At 39.1% G+C, this 18,258-nt stretch overlaps 1 protein-coding gene across 2 annotated transcripts in view; it reads right to left on the bottom strand.

Annotated features, from left to right (window-relative positions):
• MIPEP (mitochondrial intermediate peptidase) overlaps nucleotides 1-9,085 on the bottom strand; it is a 254,686-nt gene extending 245,601 nt beyond the window's left edge. For both annotated transcript variants that reach the window (XR_013960117.1, XM_080659928.1), the window contains exons 1-2: nucleotides 8,789-9,085; nucleotides 5,340-5,513 (exon numbers count right to left, since the gene is read on the bottom strand). Coding sequence is in view for 1 of the 2 variants with exons in the window: in XM_080659928.1 (XP_080516054.1) it covers nucleotides 5,340-5,513; nucleotides 8,789-8,992 (378 nt within the window). In the remaining variant the exon portion in view is untranslated. The remainder of the gene's footprint in view (nucleotides 1-5,339; nucleotides 5,514-8,788) is intronic.
• Nucleotides 9,086-18,258: the final 9,173 nt, after the last annotated feature.

Raw genomic sequence — 18,258 nt, 5'->3', positions numbered from 1 at the left:
TATAAATGCATACCAACTGAATTCTTCCCAATTCTAGAGTTCAAACAAGCAGATTCTTGTTCACATATTCTAAGACTTCCTAATAAAACTCATCTACAATATGGTTCTCACATGTTAACCTGGATTCAGAGAACAACTCTTACTTTTCCTTTTTTCCTTTTTAATTGACACATAATACAGTTTCAAGACATTCTAGCCTTTGTGCAGAAAACAAAGGCATATTCTTTCTTTATAGCCCTTATAGTAAGTATGAATTCCTGGACCTAATCTAAAGAGCACACAGCTACCACTGCTGAAAGGCTGCTATATTGACCTTAGAATCAAACTGAGCTAGAATTCTTTTTTTAATAAAAAATCATGTAAAACTAGATTTTAATTTTCATTTTAATTGCAGTACATTGCAAAAAAGCAGGAATAAAACAAAATACTACACTATTTTTCCTTTATCCTCCAAGAAGACATGTATGACATATAACAAAATAAGATCACAAGTAAAATTTCTTAATTTTATTATTAAATACTTTTTAATAAAAAACATTTAAATCCATAGTTATATACAACTTTTGATAAAATAATAACAGTATTAAAACACCTGAAAACTGAGCTACGTAAAATTAACAATATATTGTATAAATTGTCAATTTACATGTTGCAGAATTTATAATTGATATTAAAACTTAAAACACTAGCATACATCTAAAAACTCATTTGTAGTAGTGAAGAAAGAAACCATACTGTTACACAGCAAGGGTATTAAAAAAGAAAAATAAAGCAAAATGACCACTTGGTAGAAAATACAGTTTTTAAAATCACTGTCTTGTAACGGTATTAAATTTACTGGCAAGTAAAATCTTAAAAATTCAAAAAGGAAGAAGATTCTTTGAAATTTTTCCCCAAAGACATATATTAGTTTTTAATGTGCTATTAGACTTCATAAATATAAAAACCTTCACAAATAGGACAATCTATGGGGCAGAGAAGTTAAAATCTTTTAACAAAGAGCAAAAGCAAAAAGGTGGAAAAAGACCTAGAACACTGCTTAATTAAGATGAAGGCAAAGACAACAAATAAACAGTGAGTCCTGAGATTTTTACATCAAAAGCCAATAGTCGATTACACATTGTGAAAATCACTGACACTTTTTTCAGATTTCAGTGATATAATTCAGCAGGGAAGGGAGACCTCCTTTTTGGCAATACATCTCACATAATTTACATCATTCAAAGCACTAGCATACACTTACTAAAGGAACAGAAAGAACCAAGATCCATTAAAACTGAGACCTGACAACCAGGGGCTCACAACGTATCTCACTTCACTCCTAAAAAAAAAAACCCTTCAAAATATTTTATCAACTTCCTTAAAACTAGGAAGTTTACTGTGATTGTATGATGATCTGAAAGGTGTTACTGCTCAATTTAGATGTATGGGAAAATAAAGAATTTCAGGGGGAAAAATGAAGAAGGTTTAAATTGGGTGAAAGAAGTCAACCTCAAAAGGCATATATGATTCCAATTACCAGACATTTTAGAAAAGACAAAATATAAAGATGTAGAACGGTAGTTGCCAGGGGTAAAAGGTGGGGGTGATGGTGTAATTATTAAAGGGAGCTTTTTTGGAGTGATAGAGTATTTTCATACTCTGTGGTGGTGGCTACATGAAAAATGAGTTAAATTCATAGAACTGTACCACCCTCCCCTCAAGAAGTCAATTTTACTATATGATAATTTTTACAATAAATAAATAAATAAATACTTGTTTTTTAAATTATGAGAAGGCTAACCAACTTTCCAACCTCTACGGGTAAGGTTTCATCAGATCTAAGCAGCCAACCAGCCCCCATGAGGGTATAGAACAGCAGGTAAGAACATGAGCTCTTCAACCAGACTACCTGGACTCAAAGCCCAACTTCTCCTTACTGGCTAGTTGATCTTGGACACATCATTTAACCGCTTAGTGCCTTTCTTTCCTCATCTGAAAATTAGATATGGTGAGAAGGTTAAATCAATTAATCCAGGTAAAGTGGTTATCACAGGCTCGTGCTTAGTGAGATTTAAAAACAAGTTAACACTATAATGCTCCATGAGATCAGAGATTGGTTCTGTCTTAATCATGACTATATTTCTAGTGCCTATTACAAAGCCTGGCTCAATGTTAAATGAATGTGAAGGAAGAGCTATATACAATCCAATATTAAGTAGACAGCAGCATGAGTGATCACGATTTTGCATCATGTACACCACTATAATCACCTTCATTGATATGACTAATCAAGATATGATTCTCTTGGGCTGACAAAATCATGCCTTCTGCTCAGCAATGGGTTTTGTGCTTGAAGAAACCTAGGTACACTTCTATTTCAACTTCAAAATATTAAGAAAAAAAATTTTAATATAATCAGTTTGATGTTAAAACCTTACTTTTAATTACAAAATGCATTCCTTAAAAGGTTTATAAAAACTTTTTTATAAGATTAATTTTATTGTAAACAAACATAAATTTTTATTAAAATTTTGGTAGAAGTTTTCATAAAGAATGAATCTTGGTCATGTAAGATGGCAATGTAGGTAAACATGGTACTTGCCTCCTCCTACAACCACATCAAAATTACAACTAAACTACAGAACAAACATCACTCAGAACCGCCTAAAATCTGGTTGAGTGAAGTCCTACAACTAGGGAATTAAAGAAGCCACATCAAGACTGGTAAGAAGGGTGAAGGCATGGAATGGGCTGGTCCCAAACACGTGTGGCAGTTTTTTAATTGGGAGGTATATCTTGGCTGCAGAGGTTCCCTCTGAGGACTAGGGGTCCCAGCCCCACACCAGACCCTTCAGCCCAGGTATCCAGTGCCTGAAAGAGAAGTCCCCATATCTTCAAGCTGTAAAAACCAGCAAGGTTTTTGGCTGAGAAAGACGGAGGCTGCTGGAATCCCAGCCAGTCCTATAAAAGGGCCTGTGCACAGACTTACTCGGACTCACTCACTCTGAGCTCCAGCACTGGGGCAACAGCTTGAAAGGAACCAGGGACATATGGGGAGGAACTAAATTGTCTGGCATCAGGACAACAGCTGGTGGGGCAGCTTTCTCCCAGACAAAAGTGCTAGAAGAGGCCATTGTTCCTTTGCTGAGTTCTCTCCCCACACAGAGCCCACAGGCAGGCACCATACCTAAGACTCCATTAACCTGGCTCACACTGTTTGCCCAATCCTGGTGATTCCCTGAGACCCCATCCCACCCAATTTGCAGGCCCACCCAAGCTGTGTCCAGTGGCTTTTACATATGACTGGTTCACAGCTTGACCTCTCCTGGGAACCTTCAAGCCCAACACAAGTAGCAGACATCTGCAGATCACTGTAGCTTGTGCCGGACGCCCCCAGTCAGGGCACACGCAGTAGCTGACTTTGCATCTCCCAGGAGGCCCCAGAGCCAGTGAACCTGGTGGTCAGCTTCAGACCATATCAGATTACAACCCTACCACCTCCATGAATGACACAATCAAAGTCCCAATGAAGCAAGTCCTGCTCCTAGGGTCGGCTCATGCACAGCAGCTCTTCCACTGTAGCTGCAGCCGACTGGTCTGGCTGTCAATCTCTTCCAGCAATCAAGGCTCAACTACAACAGGACAGTGTACATAGCCTACACAGGGGTGCACCTGGAGTGCCCAGCTCAAGTGACTGGGGAAGCTAAGCCACTGGGCACTCTACCAAATCCAGAAGACATAGCAGCTCTACTTAATACATAGAACCAAATACAGGGAAGCAGCCAAAATGCCAAGACAAAGAAACATGTTGCAAATGAAGAAAACACAGAAAACAACTCCAGAAAAAAGAATGAAATGAAATGGAAGCAAGCAAATTACCAGATACAGAGTTCAAAACAATGTTTATAAGGATGGTCAAGGAACTTACTGAGAACTTCAAGAGCTTTGAGAACTTCAAGGAACTTAGTGAGCACATCAACAACATAAAAAAGGGCCAATCAGAAATTAAGCATACACAAACTGAAATGAAGAATAATTTAAAGGGAATCAACAGAAGAGTAGAGGACGCTGAGAATCAAATCAGCAATTTGGAATATGATGAAGCAAAAAAATACCCAATCAGAACAGCAAAAAGAGAAAAGAATACAAAAATATGAAAATAGTGTAAGGAGCCTCTGGGACAACTTCAAGCATACCAACATTCACATCATGGGGTGCCAAGAAGAAGAGAGAGAACAAGAAATTGAAAATCTATTTGAAAAAATAATGACAGAAAACTTCCCTTACCTGGTGAAAGAAATAGACATACAAGTCAAAGAAGCACATAGAGTCCCAAACAAAATGAATCCAAAGAGGCTGACACCACGACACATCATTATTAAAATGCAAAAGGTTAAAGATAAATAGGAAATCTCAAAGGCAGCAAGGGAAAAGCAGCAAGGGAGTGCCCATAAGATGTAGCTGATTTCTCAATAGAAACTTTGCAGGCCAGAGGGAGAGGCAAGAAATATTCAAAGTGATAAAAACTAAAGACCTATAACCAAGATTACTCTACCCAGCAAAGCTATCACTTAGAATTAAAGGTCAGATAAAGACAAGAAAAAGCTAAAGGAGTTCATCACCACCAAATCAGTATTACATGAAGTATTAAAGTCTTCTTTAAGAAGAAGAAAAAAGATACAAAATATAAACAATAAAATGGCAATAAATATATACCTATCAACAATTGAATCTAAAAATCCAACATAAACAAACAAGCAGAACAGAAACAGACTCATAGAAAGAGAATATTTTGATGGCTGCTAGATGGGAGGGAGATTAGGAGGATGGGTGAAGAAGGTGAAGGGATTAAGGAGTACAAATACAAATTAGTTATAGTGTAGTCTTGGGGATGTAAAGCATAGCATAGAGATTATAGTTAATAATATTCTAATAACTATGTATGGTGTCAGATAGGTATGAGATTTTTCAGGATGATCACTTAAGCTAATCACTGGGGTATACACCTGAAACTAATATAATATCTATGTCAACTGTAATTGAAAAAGAATTTTAAATGATTTTAAAAAAAGAATCCTGGTCATACAAAAAAACTTTGACATGTGAGTGATCATTCTTTTATTACATATTACATTCTTTTATTACATATTTTCTTAAATATACATGTTAAACTACAAGTTCTAAATATCACAATTTCCTACACATTTTCCCCATTCTTAATGACATATTTCACTATAACAAATTATACATAACAGCTGTCAAATAGTTCAGACATTTTTAACCTTTCAGTCTAATATTAAACCAAATAAACTTTGAATTTTAGAAAGGGAGTTACAAGTCTTAACACCAAATCTTACCAAGTCAGCCACTCTGCACAAGGCATCAGAGAGCTCGTCAAAGATGAGCACAGTCTGTGGCCCAGGTGGAGTGGAACACGCACGCGCCACCAGCAAATCTGTCTTTCTCAAGGCGTTTTCTTGTGTGATACGAAATCCTTCTGGGGCACTGAGCTCAGGAACTCCAAAAAGACCCTGAAATTCAACGAGTATTTCCAATTTATTACCAAAAATATTACTTTTTGGTATGTATAAATACTATTTTTCATAAAGAAAATCTTGGGTTTTGTTGGTCTATTATATGATTACTAGAGGCCAGGTGCACCAGAGTGGGGGTCCCTCAGCCCAGCCTGCACCTTCTGCAAAGTGGGATCCCTCGGAGGTTGTTCAACTGCCTGTTTAGGCCCAATCCCTGTGGGATCATGCCTAAACCGGCAGTCAGACATCCCTCTCGCAATCTGGGACACCTGGTTCCTAACCATTCACCTGCCTGCCTGCCTGCCTGATTGCCCCAAACCAATCTGCCTCCCTGCCTGATCGCCCCTAACCCCTCTGCCTGCCGGCCTGATCGCCCCTAACTGCCCTCCCCTGCTGGCCTGATTGCCCCTAACTGCCTCTGCCTCAGCCCCTGCCACCACAGCTTTGTCTGGAAGGCGGACCGGACACCTGGAAGATGTCCAGTTGACCTGGTCTAATTAGCATATTACCCTTTTATTAGTATAGATCAGTGGTCGGCAAACTCATTAGTCAACAGATCCAAATATCAACAGTACAACGATTGAAATTTCTTTTCAGAGCCAAATTTTTTAAACTTAAACTTCTTCTAATGCCACTTCTTCAAAATAGACTCGCCCAGGACGTGATATTTTGTGGAAGAGCCACACTCAAGGGGCCAAAAAGCTGCAGTGGCTCACGAGCCGCAGTTTGCTGACCACGGGTATAGATTATATCTGTGATCACAGAATCACTTTCACATTATTCCATGTTTTAAGAGTGTAATTTTTCTTCATTTTTAAATTATTTATAAAAAATATCAATTAAAATATGGGTTAAAAATCAAGCTATGCCACTACTACAGAATCTAACTAATAAAGTGGTTACAAAAATCAAAAAACATTTTAAGAGTACCTGGCATACAGATAAGATATGATAGATGTTAGCTATAGTCATTACTAGCTGTGTGATTTGGCCAGCTTCTTTCTCCTCCTAGGCCTAAATTTTCTCTTTAAGCACAATGGGGATGACAATACATATCTCACAGCATGCATACAGGTACTAGGTTAGAAAATATATATAAGTCCTTTAAACACTGTCTGGCATCTAGTGAGGTCCAGTACAAAACCCCAATTATTCCACAATTACAAATTAGGAACAATGAGTTGATTAATCAAGCACACAGATATTTCAGAAAGACTTTTAAACCAAGTCATAGGCTGAAACTTGCAGCAAATTTTATAGTTTCCAAAAGCATTTAAATATCTTTATAAAGACAAAAATCACTAATGTAATGGGAACAATCTTATTTTTGGACCAGTTCAACTACACTTATTTTAGCACTCAGGATGGCAGTGAGGGAAAGTACACATCTACTTTATCTACTTCATGCCTAACAGTGAACTGTGTACTTTATACAAGTCTCTCACTTAAATGACACAATTCCAGAGCAGAAACTACCACTAACTGTTTACAGATAAGGAGACAGACTTAAGAGGTGAAGTAAAAGGTTGAGGTTACTAATTAATTTTGGGAAAATCAAAAGTTGAATGGGTTCCCTACACCTCTAAAGCCCACACTTTCTCCATACTTCTGTATAGCAATTCATTTGTTTGAAAGTCTTCTCTCCTTAGAAGTCAAGCTCTCTAGAGGCAGAGCCCTGCCCTTCATCATTTTAACCAGCTGCCCAACATAGTGCCCATAGGGAACTGGAATGAATCAAGTTAATGTAGCACATGCTGAACTTTGTAAATAAACTTTGCAGATGCTTAACATGACAATTTTGGGAAATAACAGGAGGTAAAACTTTCAGGCCTGGTAAGGCCTACTGTTTCTATAAGAAAGCAAGCGAAGTTGTTGACCTCTTTTCAAATGATATTAAGAAATTAAAGAAAATAAAAATAGTTGGAGACAGAGTAGAATCAGAACCTTATATAAACTTTATCTTTATACTGATTTCATTTGAGTCAAGCACAGGCTAGTTTTACTTCCATGTACACCTCTTCATGCTACCCTTGGGAATTCTAAATCTCAGACTACAAGTTATGGTAATACAAAAAAACTAAACAAACTTTTTTTTTCCAGTCAAAAACTAATTCATAAATTTGAAAATCTGGTTTCAGTACTTAAAATCATGAGGTACAAAAGAAAACAAAGCTAAAATTAGTTCTATTTCATCCACCCCAAATCAACCTTACGCTTCACTTCTTTCTGCTCAGAACTTACAGGTAGTTCTCCGCACACCAATTGTTAATATCAACATTTTTATTTTCTTGTATGGAAGTTAATGTGGCACATTTCATGCAAAAATTTGAAAATAGACAAAGCTAATTAAGGAGATAAAATAAAATAAAAACATCACTAAATTTACTGCAACAATATTCTATACTCCACTTTGTATAAAAGTTAATGGCATAATAAAAAAAATAATAAAGGCAAAAGTAAAACCTAAAACTGACAAAATCCACAAAAGTAAAGTAGAACAGGCATCGGGTAAGTCCCTTTAAACCTGCCTTCCATTCACCTTTAATTCAGCCATTCAACAAATATTATTGACTACTGAAGCCAGACACCATACTGGGCAGCAGGGATATAGAAATTAATAGAAACCAAAGAATTCAATCAGTAATTTCCTGAAGGAAGAAATCAATGTGAACTCCACCGCACCGTAGGAAATTAACTTCTTTTCAACAGCTTTTTTTACACACACACACACACACACACACACACACACACAAAACAACAAGAGAGCCCAAAGCTTTGAAAAAAGTTAATGGAGTTTCATGCATCAATTACTAATGACAGAACTGAAGGCATGTGTGTCCTTGCAAAAGGAATACGTGTCACCGAATGTGAACTCACAGGGCGAGGCCTCTTGAGCACAAGTGCAGGGTTGGAGCAAAAGTGAATTTAGTAGGTGCTGGGCTCAGTGTGAGGAGAGGATGGCACCAGAGGGGCGGAATTCACTTGCAAGATGAACTATTTTAACTTTTCGTGGAGCAAGGGGTTCACACAGAGATAGGTCCTAGGACCCAAACTTTGGTGAGGGGACTACTAAAAACCGCCCCGCCCCCTTTAATCCAGACCCTAAGAGAGATGACCAGCAGGTCACCAAGCGCGCAAACAACTTCCTGTATGACGTGGGTTCTCTGCCCATCTCCTCTCGACCCCGCAAAATTTGTCCTCATCCGCTCCCCACGGAGAAGAGGGCCAGCTTATCCCAGTAAACAAGGAGAGCCCTCGCCCGCGTCGCTCACCCGGCGCTCTCCAAACAGGTCCAGGCGGAAGCCCTGGGGCTTGACATTGAATGCGGTACCCACTGGAGACCAGCCGGTGCTGACCCTTCGGGCCTGGAGCCCGACTCTGAAGCCTCCCAGGCGCGATCGCCCTGGCAGCAGAGCCGATACCCGGGCTGTAAGGCCGCCCAACCTTCTGGTGCACAGCATGGTGTCCCGGAGCATCCCCTACCCGCGCCGCGTTTCCTAGGCAGCTGCCCTACGCTGGTCACGTGAGAGCCTCACTTTCCAGTCCCAAAGCTTGGCTCTCAGGACGTGGTCACGTCTGCGTCCTCAAGGCAAGAGCGTCGCCTCGCCGCCTTTTCGGCAGCTGCTGCGGTCTTGCGCCCCCGTGTGCCTAGAGTCAGGAACGGCCAAGGTTTACACTTCCACCAAGTAGCCTGCACAAGGGGGCCAAGTCACATTACAGGATGAATTTTTCCAGGAGTGGCAGTAAACACCCAGAGAAGGAAGCCTGGGAGTCTGAGGGTCTTCCCCGGCGTGACATGAGATGATTCAAACTCCTCTCGAAAAGATAGTTCAAATTAAATATACCGTGTGACTTCACATCAGAGCTATGGTTGTGTGGAACCAAGAAAATTAACTACCAATGCAATTTCACCTACTTTGAATTGGAAAATTATTATAATAACCTACACTATGAATCTGAAGGCAGAGGGGTTTGCCAAACTTTAAGCAACAAGATAAAAATGAAAAGATTTGGGGGCAGGGGGCATTAGGAAATTGTGATTTGGGACTTAGTACGGAGCACGTGGAATGGTACTGCTAGGACAACAATGGGGGACTCTTTGACAGCCTCAGCCTTTTTGAAGTGCATGGAAGTCACCCTCAGTTGGAGTCATGCTCAAGTTCTTGTCCAGGATCCGAGGCTTTACCTTGCCAAACTTGAACATCTCATCTGCAGAAAGGCAATTGTACTGGGCACCTCATCTACTTTAGAGGAGTGCAAAGGCATTGCATGATAGGATTTTGTTAACAGTAATGTGATTTTATTTTAAGACACTTATGTGGGCAGAGAAGAGAGAAACAATAGTTGGGGAAAGGACTGAGGGAAAGTGCGGCTGCCAAAGCAGCTCTCACATTTTGCCTGGCTGTCGCCAAACACCTGCCACTCCTTGATCTCTCAGTGGATGGGGCTACTGAATTACAATCAACATGGGACGGGTCCCTTGAGAACTGACCTTTCTGTAGATATGAAGCCAGGTAACTCTGTATGAGGAAGAAGACCACCTAGGAAAGCAAGGAGAAAGAGACTGCTGTGTAGCCTTCTACCAGCTTCTCAGAATATCACTTCTCCACCTCAGCTTTATGCAGGAACTGGATACCCAATGACTCGGATAAATCAGTGTCTGAATGCAGAGGGTATTGAGGGCTGTGGTCTTTTGTGATCAAATTAAAGCATGATTCATTTGCCTTAGTTTCCAGATGTGTGACTTGTACAAAGGAACAAGAACCCAAATGAACCTTTTTATTCCATGGCAATACAGTTTTCAAATGTACTTTATTTAGAGCTAATGTCTTGCACTTAGGGGAACAATCTTGCCTGCTGGGTTTGAGCAGTCCTAAAAACAATCTGTAAAGTTCCAGAGAGCCAGAAACAAAGCCCAAGAGTAGTGCATGCTTCCTATGGACAGATTCTAAATGCTCCCCTGTAATAATTTAGTTTTAAAGGAAGTTTGTTCTCAATGTAGCCTGGTAGGGAAGAAAAGCCAAAGTGATGATGATGATGAAAATGATTATAAATAACACTTATAATTTTGTTAATACCATCATGTGTATACATACAATTCTTTACAAGTTAATCATAAATTTATATTTCATTTTGTAAATGTGGTAAGTTGTGCATTTCTTTTCTACTGGATTTTTAATAAAAGACTCCCCAATTCCTAACTCCATGTTCATTAATATCATGCTATCTGTACCTAATTAGTTCTTAGGGGACTCATGTTTCCTGGTGGCAGCCACCCCTCATTGCAGACCTAACACCTATGTAGCAGGCCCTTACAGAGATGTCAAATGTGTTCTGTTAAAAAGATAATCCACCCTGACTGGTTTGGCTCAGTGGATACAGCGTCGGCCTGCAGACTGAAAGGTCCCAGGTTCAATTCTGGTCAAGGGCATGTACCTTGGTTGCGGGCACATCCCCAGTAGGAGGTGTGCAAGAGGCAGCTGATCAATGTTTCTAACTCTCTATCCCTCTCCCTTCCTCTCTGTAAAAAATCAATAAAATATATTTTTTAAAAAGAAAATTCATCAATATCTTTCATAAACATGCTTATTGTATCATCTTTTTTAAAAGGGTTTAATATCAGAACTTTTCTTTCCTTTTTATAAAATATGTATTTATTAAATGATTGGGGTTACATTAGTCAACATGAACATATACGTTTCAGGTGTGGGTTTCTATGTTACAAGATCTGTATATTGCACCATGTGCCCCCCACCCAAAGTCAAATCTTCTCCTGTCACCTTATATTAGGACCCCTTTCACTCTGGCAATCACTACACTGCTGTTCAGTTTTCTATCCCACATGTGAGTAAAATCATATAGTTCTTAGCTTTTTCTGGCTGACTTATTTCATGTTATCAAGGTCCATCCATGTTGTTGCAAGTGGTGCTATTTCATCCTTTATCATGGCTGAGTAGTATTCCTTTGTGTAAATGTACCATATCTTCTTTATCCAGTCCTCTATTGCTTGTTTCTATGTCTTGGCTACATGAATAATGCTGCAATGAACATAGGGGTGCATAAATCTTTGCAAATATATGACTTGGAGTTTTTTGGGTATATACACAGGAGACGTAATGCTGGGTCATATGGTAGCTCTATTCTCTATTTTTTGAGGAATCACCAGACTGTTTTCCATAGTGGTTGTACCCATCTACATCTCTACCAGCAGTGAATGCATATTCCCCTTTTCAAACAATATCTCTACCACTTGTTATTGCCTGTCTTGTTGATAATGACCACTCTAACAGGTGTGAGGTGTTATTTCATTACAGTTTTTATTTAAATTTCCCTAATTGCCAGTGAGGTTGAACATCTTTTCATATAGCTATTGGCTGTTTGTATGTCTTCTTGGGAGAGGTGTATTTTCAGGCCATCTGCCCACTTTTTGATTGGGTTGTTTGTTTGGTGAGTTGTATGAGTTCTTTATATATTTTGGAAATTAAACCTTTGTCAGAGCTACTGTTTGCAAATATCATATGCCATCTGGTTGGCTGCCTCTTTGTTTTCTTGTCAGTTTCTTTTGCTGTGCAGAAACTTTTTAGTTTGATACTATAGGCCCCATGCATGAAATTTGTGCAAGAGTAGGCCTTCCTTCCCCTGGCTGCCAGCACCAGCTTCTCTCTGGCACCCCGGACCCAGCCTTCCCTCGCAGCCCTGACTTCGTCTGGGAAGGACTTCCAGTCTAATTAGCATATTACACTTTTATTATTATAGATATCCCATTCACTTATTTTTGCCTTTACTTCCCTTGCCTTTGGGGTCAAGCTCATAAAATGTTCTCTACAACCAAGATCTATAAGTTTGGTACCTATATTTTCTAATTGTAACGTATTGTTTTGGACCCTATATTTAGGTCTTTGATCCATTCTGAATTAATTTTTGTGCATGGGGACAAACTATAATCCAGTTTCATTCATTTGCATCTGACTTTCCAGTTTTCCCAGCAACATTTATTGAAGAGATTATCTTTAAGCCATTGTGTGTTTTTGGCATCTTTTTTGAAAATTATCTGTCAATATATATATATATATATATATATATATATATATATATATATATATAAAACGGTGCATGAAATTAGTGCACATTAAGAGGGAATTAATTAGAGGTAATATTTTAATATTGTTATTTGCCCTTTCTCTATAATAGAAGTGTCAGAGATGAAAGAGAATTAGTAAAATGTATATGAAAATCTCCCTCCTGTCAGAGTCTGGGATGTGCCGCGGGACCTAGAGTCAAGTCCCTGCCCCACCACCTGCACACACTTCAAAAACGCAGGAGACTTAGACTCGGCTGGCCCCACCCGCCTTGGGTGAGACCCAGACCCACTGGCCCCACCCCTGTCAAGCACTCCAGGTGGGGGGCGCAGCCTCAGGTTCCCCAGCCCGGCGCCAGGGCAGAGGAGTGGCCTGAGGTCCCCTCTCAAGCCCCGCCAGGTGGAGGGCATGACCTGAGGTCCCCTGTCAAGCCCTGCTGGGCAGGGGGCGCAGCCTGAGGTCCCCTGGACCAGTGCTGGGGCGGGGGGTGCGGCCTGAGGTTCTTGTCAAGCCCCTCAGGGTGGGGAGCATGGCCTGAGGTTCCTAGCCTCAGCCAGGCGCCATGCAGCCTCAGGTCCCTGCTGTTCAGTTGTGACGTTAATGGCGTCCTGGCTAATTTGCATATTCCTCTATTATCTGGATAGATGGTTTTAAAGCTGGGCTATCTATTCTGTTCCATTGATCTGTGTGTCTGTTTCTCTGCCAATGCCATGCTGTTTTCATTATTGTAGCTCTGTAGTATAATTTGAAGTCAGGTAATGTGATACCTTCAGCTTCATTCTTTTTTCTTGGAATTGCTTTAGCTATTCAGGGTCTTTTGTTGTTCCATACAAATTTGATGATTTCTCATTCTATTTCTTTAATAAATGACATTAGGATTTTGATGGGGATTGCATTAAATCTGTATATTGCTTTGGGTAATATGGCCATTTTAACTATGTTGATTCCTCCAATCCATGAACACAGGATATGTTTCCATTTTGTTGTGTCTTTTTCAATATCTTTTCATAATGTTTTGTAATTTTCAGTTTATAGGTCTTTCATGTTTGTTGTTAAGTTTATTCTTAGGTATTTTATTCTTTTGGTTGTAATTGCAAACGGAATTTTCTTTCATTTTTTTTTCTGAAGTTTTGTTGTTAATATACAGGAAGATTTTTTGCACATTGATTTTGTATCCTGCCACTTGACTGTATTGGTTCATTGTTTCTAATAGTTTTTTGTTTTATGGAGTATTTTTTTAAAATATATTTTATTGACTTTTTTACAGAGAGGAAGGGAGAGGGACAGAGAGTTAGAAACATTGATGAGAGAGAAACATCGATCAGCTGCCTCCTGCACACCTCCTGCTGGGGATGTGCCCCAACCAAGGTACATGCCCTTGACTGGAATCGAACCTGGGACCTTATAGTCCGCAGGCTGACGCTCTATCCACTGAGCTAAACCAGTTAGAGCTTTATGGAGTCTTTAGAGTTTTCTATATACAGAATCATGTCATCTGAAAAAAGTGACACTTTTACTTCTTCCTTCCCTAATTGGATGCCTTTTATTTCTTTCTTTTGCTGTATTGCTCTGGCTAGAACTTCCAGCACTATGTTGAATAAGAGTGGGGAGAGTGTTCCTGACCTTAGAGGAAAAGTCTTCAGTTTCCCACCATTGAGTATGATATTAGCTGAGGGTTTATCATAGATGGTCTTTACTATGTTGAGGTACTTTCTTTCTATTTCTATTTTATTGAGGGTTTTAATCATAAATGGATGTTGTATCTTATCAAATGCTTTTATGCATCTATTGATAAGATCATATGATTTTTATCCTTTCTTTTATTAATTTGGTGTATTACATTGATTGATTTGGCCATAATGAACCATTCTTTTGTGCCTGTAATGAATCCCACTTGATCGTGATGTATTATTTTTTGGATGTACTGTTGTATTTGATTTGCTAGTATTTTGTTTAGGATTTTTGCATCTGTGTTCCTCATAGATATTTGTCTGTAGTTTTCTTTTTGTGTGTGTGTTATCATTGACAGGTTTTGGTAACAGGGTTATATTGGCCTCATAGAATGTGTTAGGAAATATTCTTCAATTTTTTGGAAGAGTGAGAAGGATAGGTTTTAAATCTTTTTTGAACATTTGGTAGAATTCACTGGTGAAGCCATCTGGTCCTGGACTTTTATTTTTGGGGGAGGTTTTTGATGGTTGTTTCAATTTGCTCACAATTGAGTTGTCTATTAAGATGTTCCAAATCTTCATGATTTAGTCCAGGAAGGTTATATATTTCTAGGAACTTATCCATTTCTTCTAGGTTATTAAATTTGGTGGCATAAAGTCTTTCATAATCTAGTATGATCCTTTGTATATCTGTTATCCTGTGGTGACTTTTCCTCTCTCATTTCTGATTTAGTTTATATCGGTTTCCCCCTTTTTTCCTTAATGAATCTAGCCAGGGTTTTGTCAATTTTATTAATCTCTCAAAGAACCAGCTCTTTGTTTTATTGATTTTCTGTATAGTCTCTTTGTTCTCTATTTCATTTAATTTTGCTCTAATTTTTATTATTTCCTTTCTTCTGCTGACTTTGGGTTGCTTTTCTTCTTTTTCTAGCACTTTAAGATGTGATAGTTTGTTAACTGGGGATTTCTCTTGTTTCTTGAAATAGGCCTGTAATTATCTAAATTGCTCTCTTATTACTGATTTTGCTGCATCTCCGAAGTTTTGATATGTTGTATTGTCATTCTCATTTCTCTCTATATATCTTCTGATCTCACCTTTTATTTCTTCTTTGACCCAGTCATTTTTTTAGTAGTATGGTGTTTAATCTCCACTTTTTGGGGGGTTTCTTTACTTCTTTTTTGCAGCTGATTTCTAATTCCAAGGTATCGTGGTCAGAGAATATGCTTGGTATAATTTCAATCTTCTTGAATTTGTTGATGCTAGTTTTGTGACCCAACATATGGTCTATCCTTGATAATGTTCCATGTGCACTGGAGAAAAATGTATAATGTGGTATTTGGGGATGAAAGGTTCTGTAAATGTCAATCTGGTCTAGTGTTTCATATACAGGTGATACTTCTTTATTGACTTTCTGTTTGGTTGATCTGTCTAGAGCTGTCAATGGTGTATTAAGGTCCCTAACTGTGATTGTGTTTTGATCTGTTTCTCCCTTACTTCTGTGAGTAGTTGTTTTGGATATTTTTGTGCTTCCTGGTTGGGTGCATATATGTTAATAAGTGTTATGTTTTCTTAATGTATTGTTCCCTTTATCATTTTAAATTGTCCATCTTTGCCTCTTGTTACCTTTGTTGTCTTGAAATCTATTTTGCTATATATAAGCATGACTTCTCCTGCTTTTCTGTGGATGTTACTTGCTTGAAGAATTATTTTCCACCCTTTTCCTTTGAATCTACCTTTGTCTTTGCAGGTTAGATATTTCCCTGTAGACAGCCTATGGTTAGGTTTGTTTTTTAATCCACTCTGCTTCATTGCCTTTTTATTGGTGAATTCAGTCCATTTATATTTATTCTATTTAGGGTAATTATTGATATATGAGAATTTTTCTATAGCCATTTTATCTTTTGTTTTCTGGTAGTTCTGTGCCTCCATTGGTTCTTTTCTTTATGTTTTTGTCTGTTGTTTTTGTTTGGTGGCAATCCATACATCTTTCCTCTTTTTTAAAGCTATACATACTGATTTGGGGATTTTTTTGGGAGGTGTGTGTGGTTATCGGTAAGTTTATAAAAAATGAAGTTGCATATATAGCATAGCTGTGTTTTTTTTTTCTTTTGAGTGCATCTGATCTTTATCCTCCTTTGCCAGTTCAGAGCTTTACCCCCACCCTTTTATATTTTTGTTGTCACAAATGATCCCTACTTTTGCTGTAAGTTTTTTGGTGATATTACCCATAGTGTTGTGACCTTACGTTCTTTGTTTCAAGTAGAACATCTACCTTGAGTATTTCCTACAATGAAGGTTTTCTGGTGATAAAATCCCTCAGCTTTGTCTGGGAACATATTTTTTTCTCCTTCCTATTTAAAGGATAATTTTGCTGGATATATTATTTGTGGCTGGTAATTTCTCTTTTTCAGACATTAGAATATTTGGTCCCACTCTCTTCTGACTTGTGGAGTTTCTTCTGAGATGTCAGGTGAAATTCTGATGGGTTTTCCTTTGTAGGTCACCTCTTTCTTCTCCCTGGCTGCTTTGAGAATTTTTCTTTGTCATTAATTCTTGACAGCTTCAATACCAAGTGGCTTGGTAAGGGCCTCTTTGTATTTATGTAACTAGGTTTTCTATTTGCTTCTGGGATTCAAGGATCTAGTTCTTTCCATAGATTGGGAAAGTCTCATCCATTATTTGTTTGAATAGTCTATTCATTCCATGCCCCCTCTCTTCTTCCTCTGCAATACCTATAATTCTAATATTGCTTTTTCTGATGGAGTCAGATAGGCCTTGGTGTTTCATTTTTCTTTATGCTAACGTCTCTCACTTCTTCCCTCTGTGTCATTTCTTGATTCTTGTATTCGATACCACTAATTCTTTCTTCCATCTGATTGGTTCTGTTTTCCATGCTCAGTAGTTCACTTTTAATTTCTTTAATTACATGCTTCATTTCCAGAATTTCTGATTGGTTATTTTTTTAAAGCTTCAATCTCTTTGGTAAAGTACTCATTTTGTTCATTGATTTGTTTTCTGAGTGCACTGAATTGTCTGTCAATATTTTCTCAAATTTCATTGAGTATTTTCAGAACTGCAATCTTGAATCTCTGTCTTTTATATCACATATTAGAAGCCCCGGTGCACAACATTCGTATATTCCGTGGGGTCCCTCAGCCCAGCCTGTGACCTCTTGCAGTCCAGGAGCCCTTGGGGGATGTCCAACTGACGGCTTAGGCACGCTCCCTGCAGGTAGCGGGCCTAAGTCATCAGTCGGACATCCTTGGCACTGCTGCAGAGGCGGGAGAGGCTCCCGCCACTGCTGCTGCACTCACGAGCTGTGAGCCTGGCTTCTGACTGAATTCTGCTCCCTCTGTGGGAGCGCACTGACCACCAGGGGTCAGCTCCTCCATTGAGTGTCTACCCCTTGGTGGTCAGTGAATGTCATAGCGATCGGTCGTTCTGCCTTCAGGCCGAAACTGGCTCTCCAACATCCCCCGAAGGGTCCTGGATTGTGAGAGGGCTCAGGCCAGGCCGAGGGACCCCACCAGTGCACAATCAGGGCCAGGGAGGGATGCAGGTTGGCCAGCTGGCAAGGGACCACAGGAGGGCTCCAGAACATGTCCAGCCCATCTTGCTCAGTCCTGATTGGCTGGACCCCAGGAGCAAGCTAAACTACCGGTCCGAGTGTCTATCCCTTAGTGGTCAGTTCACGTCATAGCGAACAGTTCAGCGGTCTTAGCATATCATTAGCATATTACGCTTTGATTGGTTCAACGGCTGACTGGATGACCGGACACTTAGCATATTAGGCTTTTATTATATAGGATTTCCCAGTTTTCCAGCTTATTTTCTGTGGATTTTTCTTTTTCTTTCTAGTCATCCTCATTGCTGTGGTTCTCCATGGTATTTGCTGTTCTCTTTTGCTTATGCATTTATCTCTGAAGAGGTCTTTCTATTATTTTACAGTAGATGGCACTGAATTGCAAGGTTTTTTAACTTTGGTGTCTCCA

The sequence above is a fragment of the Plecotus auritus genome, assembly GCF_963455305.1.
Source record: "Plecotus auritus genome assembly, chromosome: 3".
In the NCBI taxonomy this organism is placed as follows: Eukaryota; Metazoa; Chordata; class Mammalia; order Chiroptera; family Vespertilionidae; genus Plecotus; species Plecotus auritus.
Note: the sequence above shows the minus strand (reverse complement) of the source record. Positions and strands in the feature narration are given on the sequence as shown.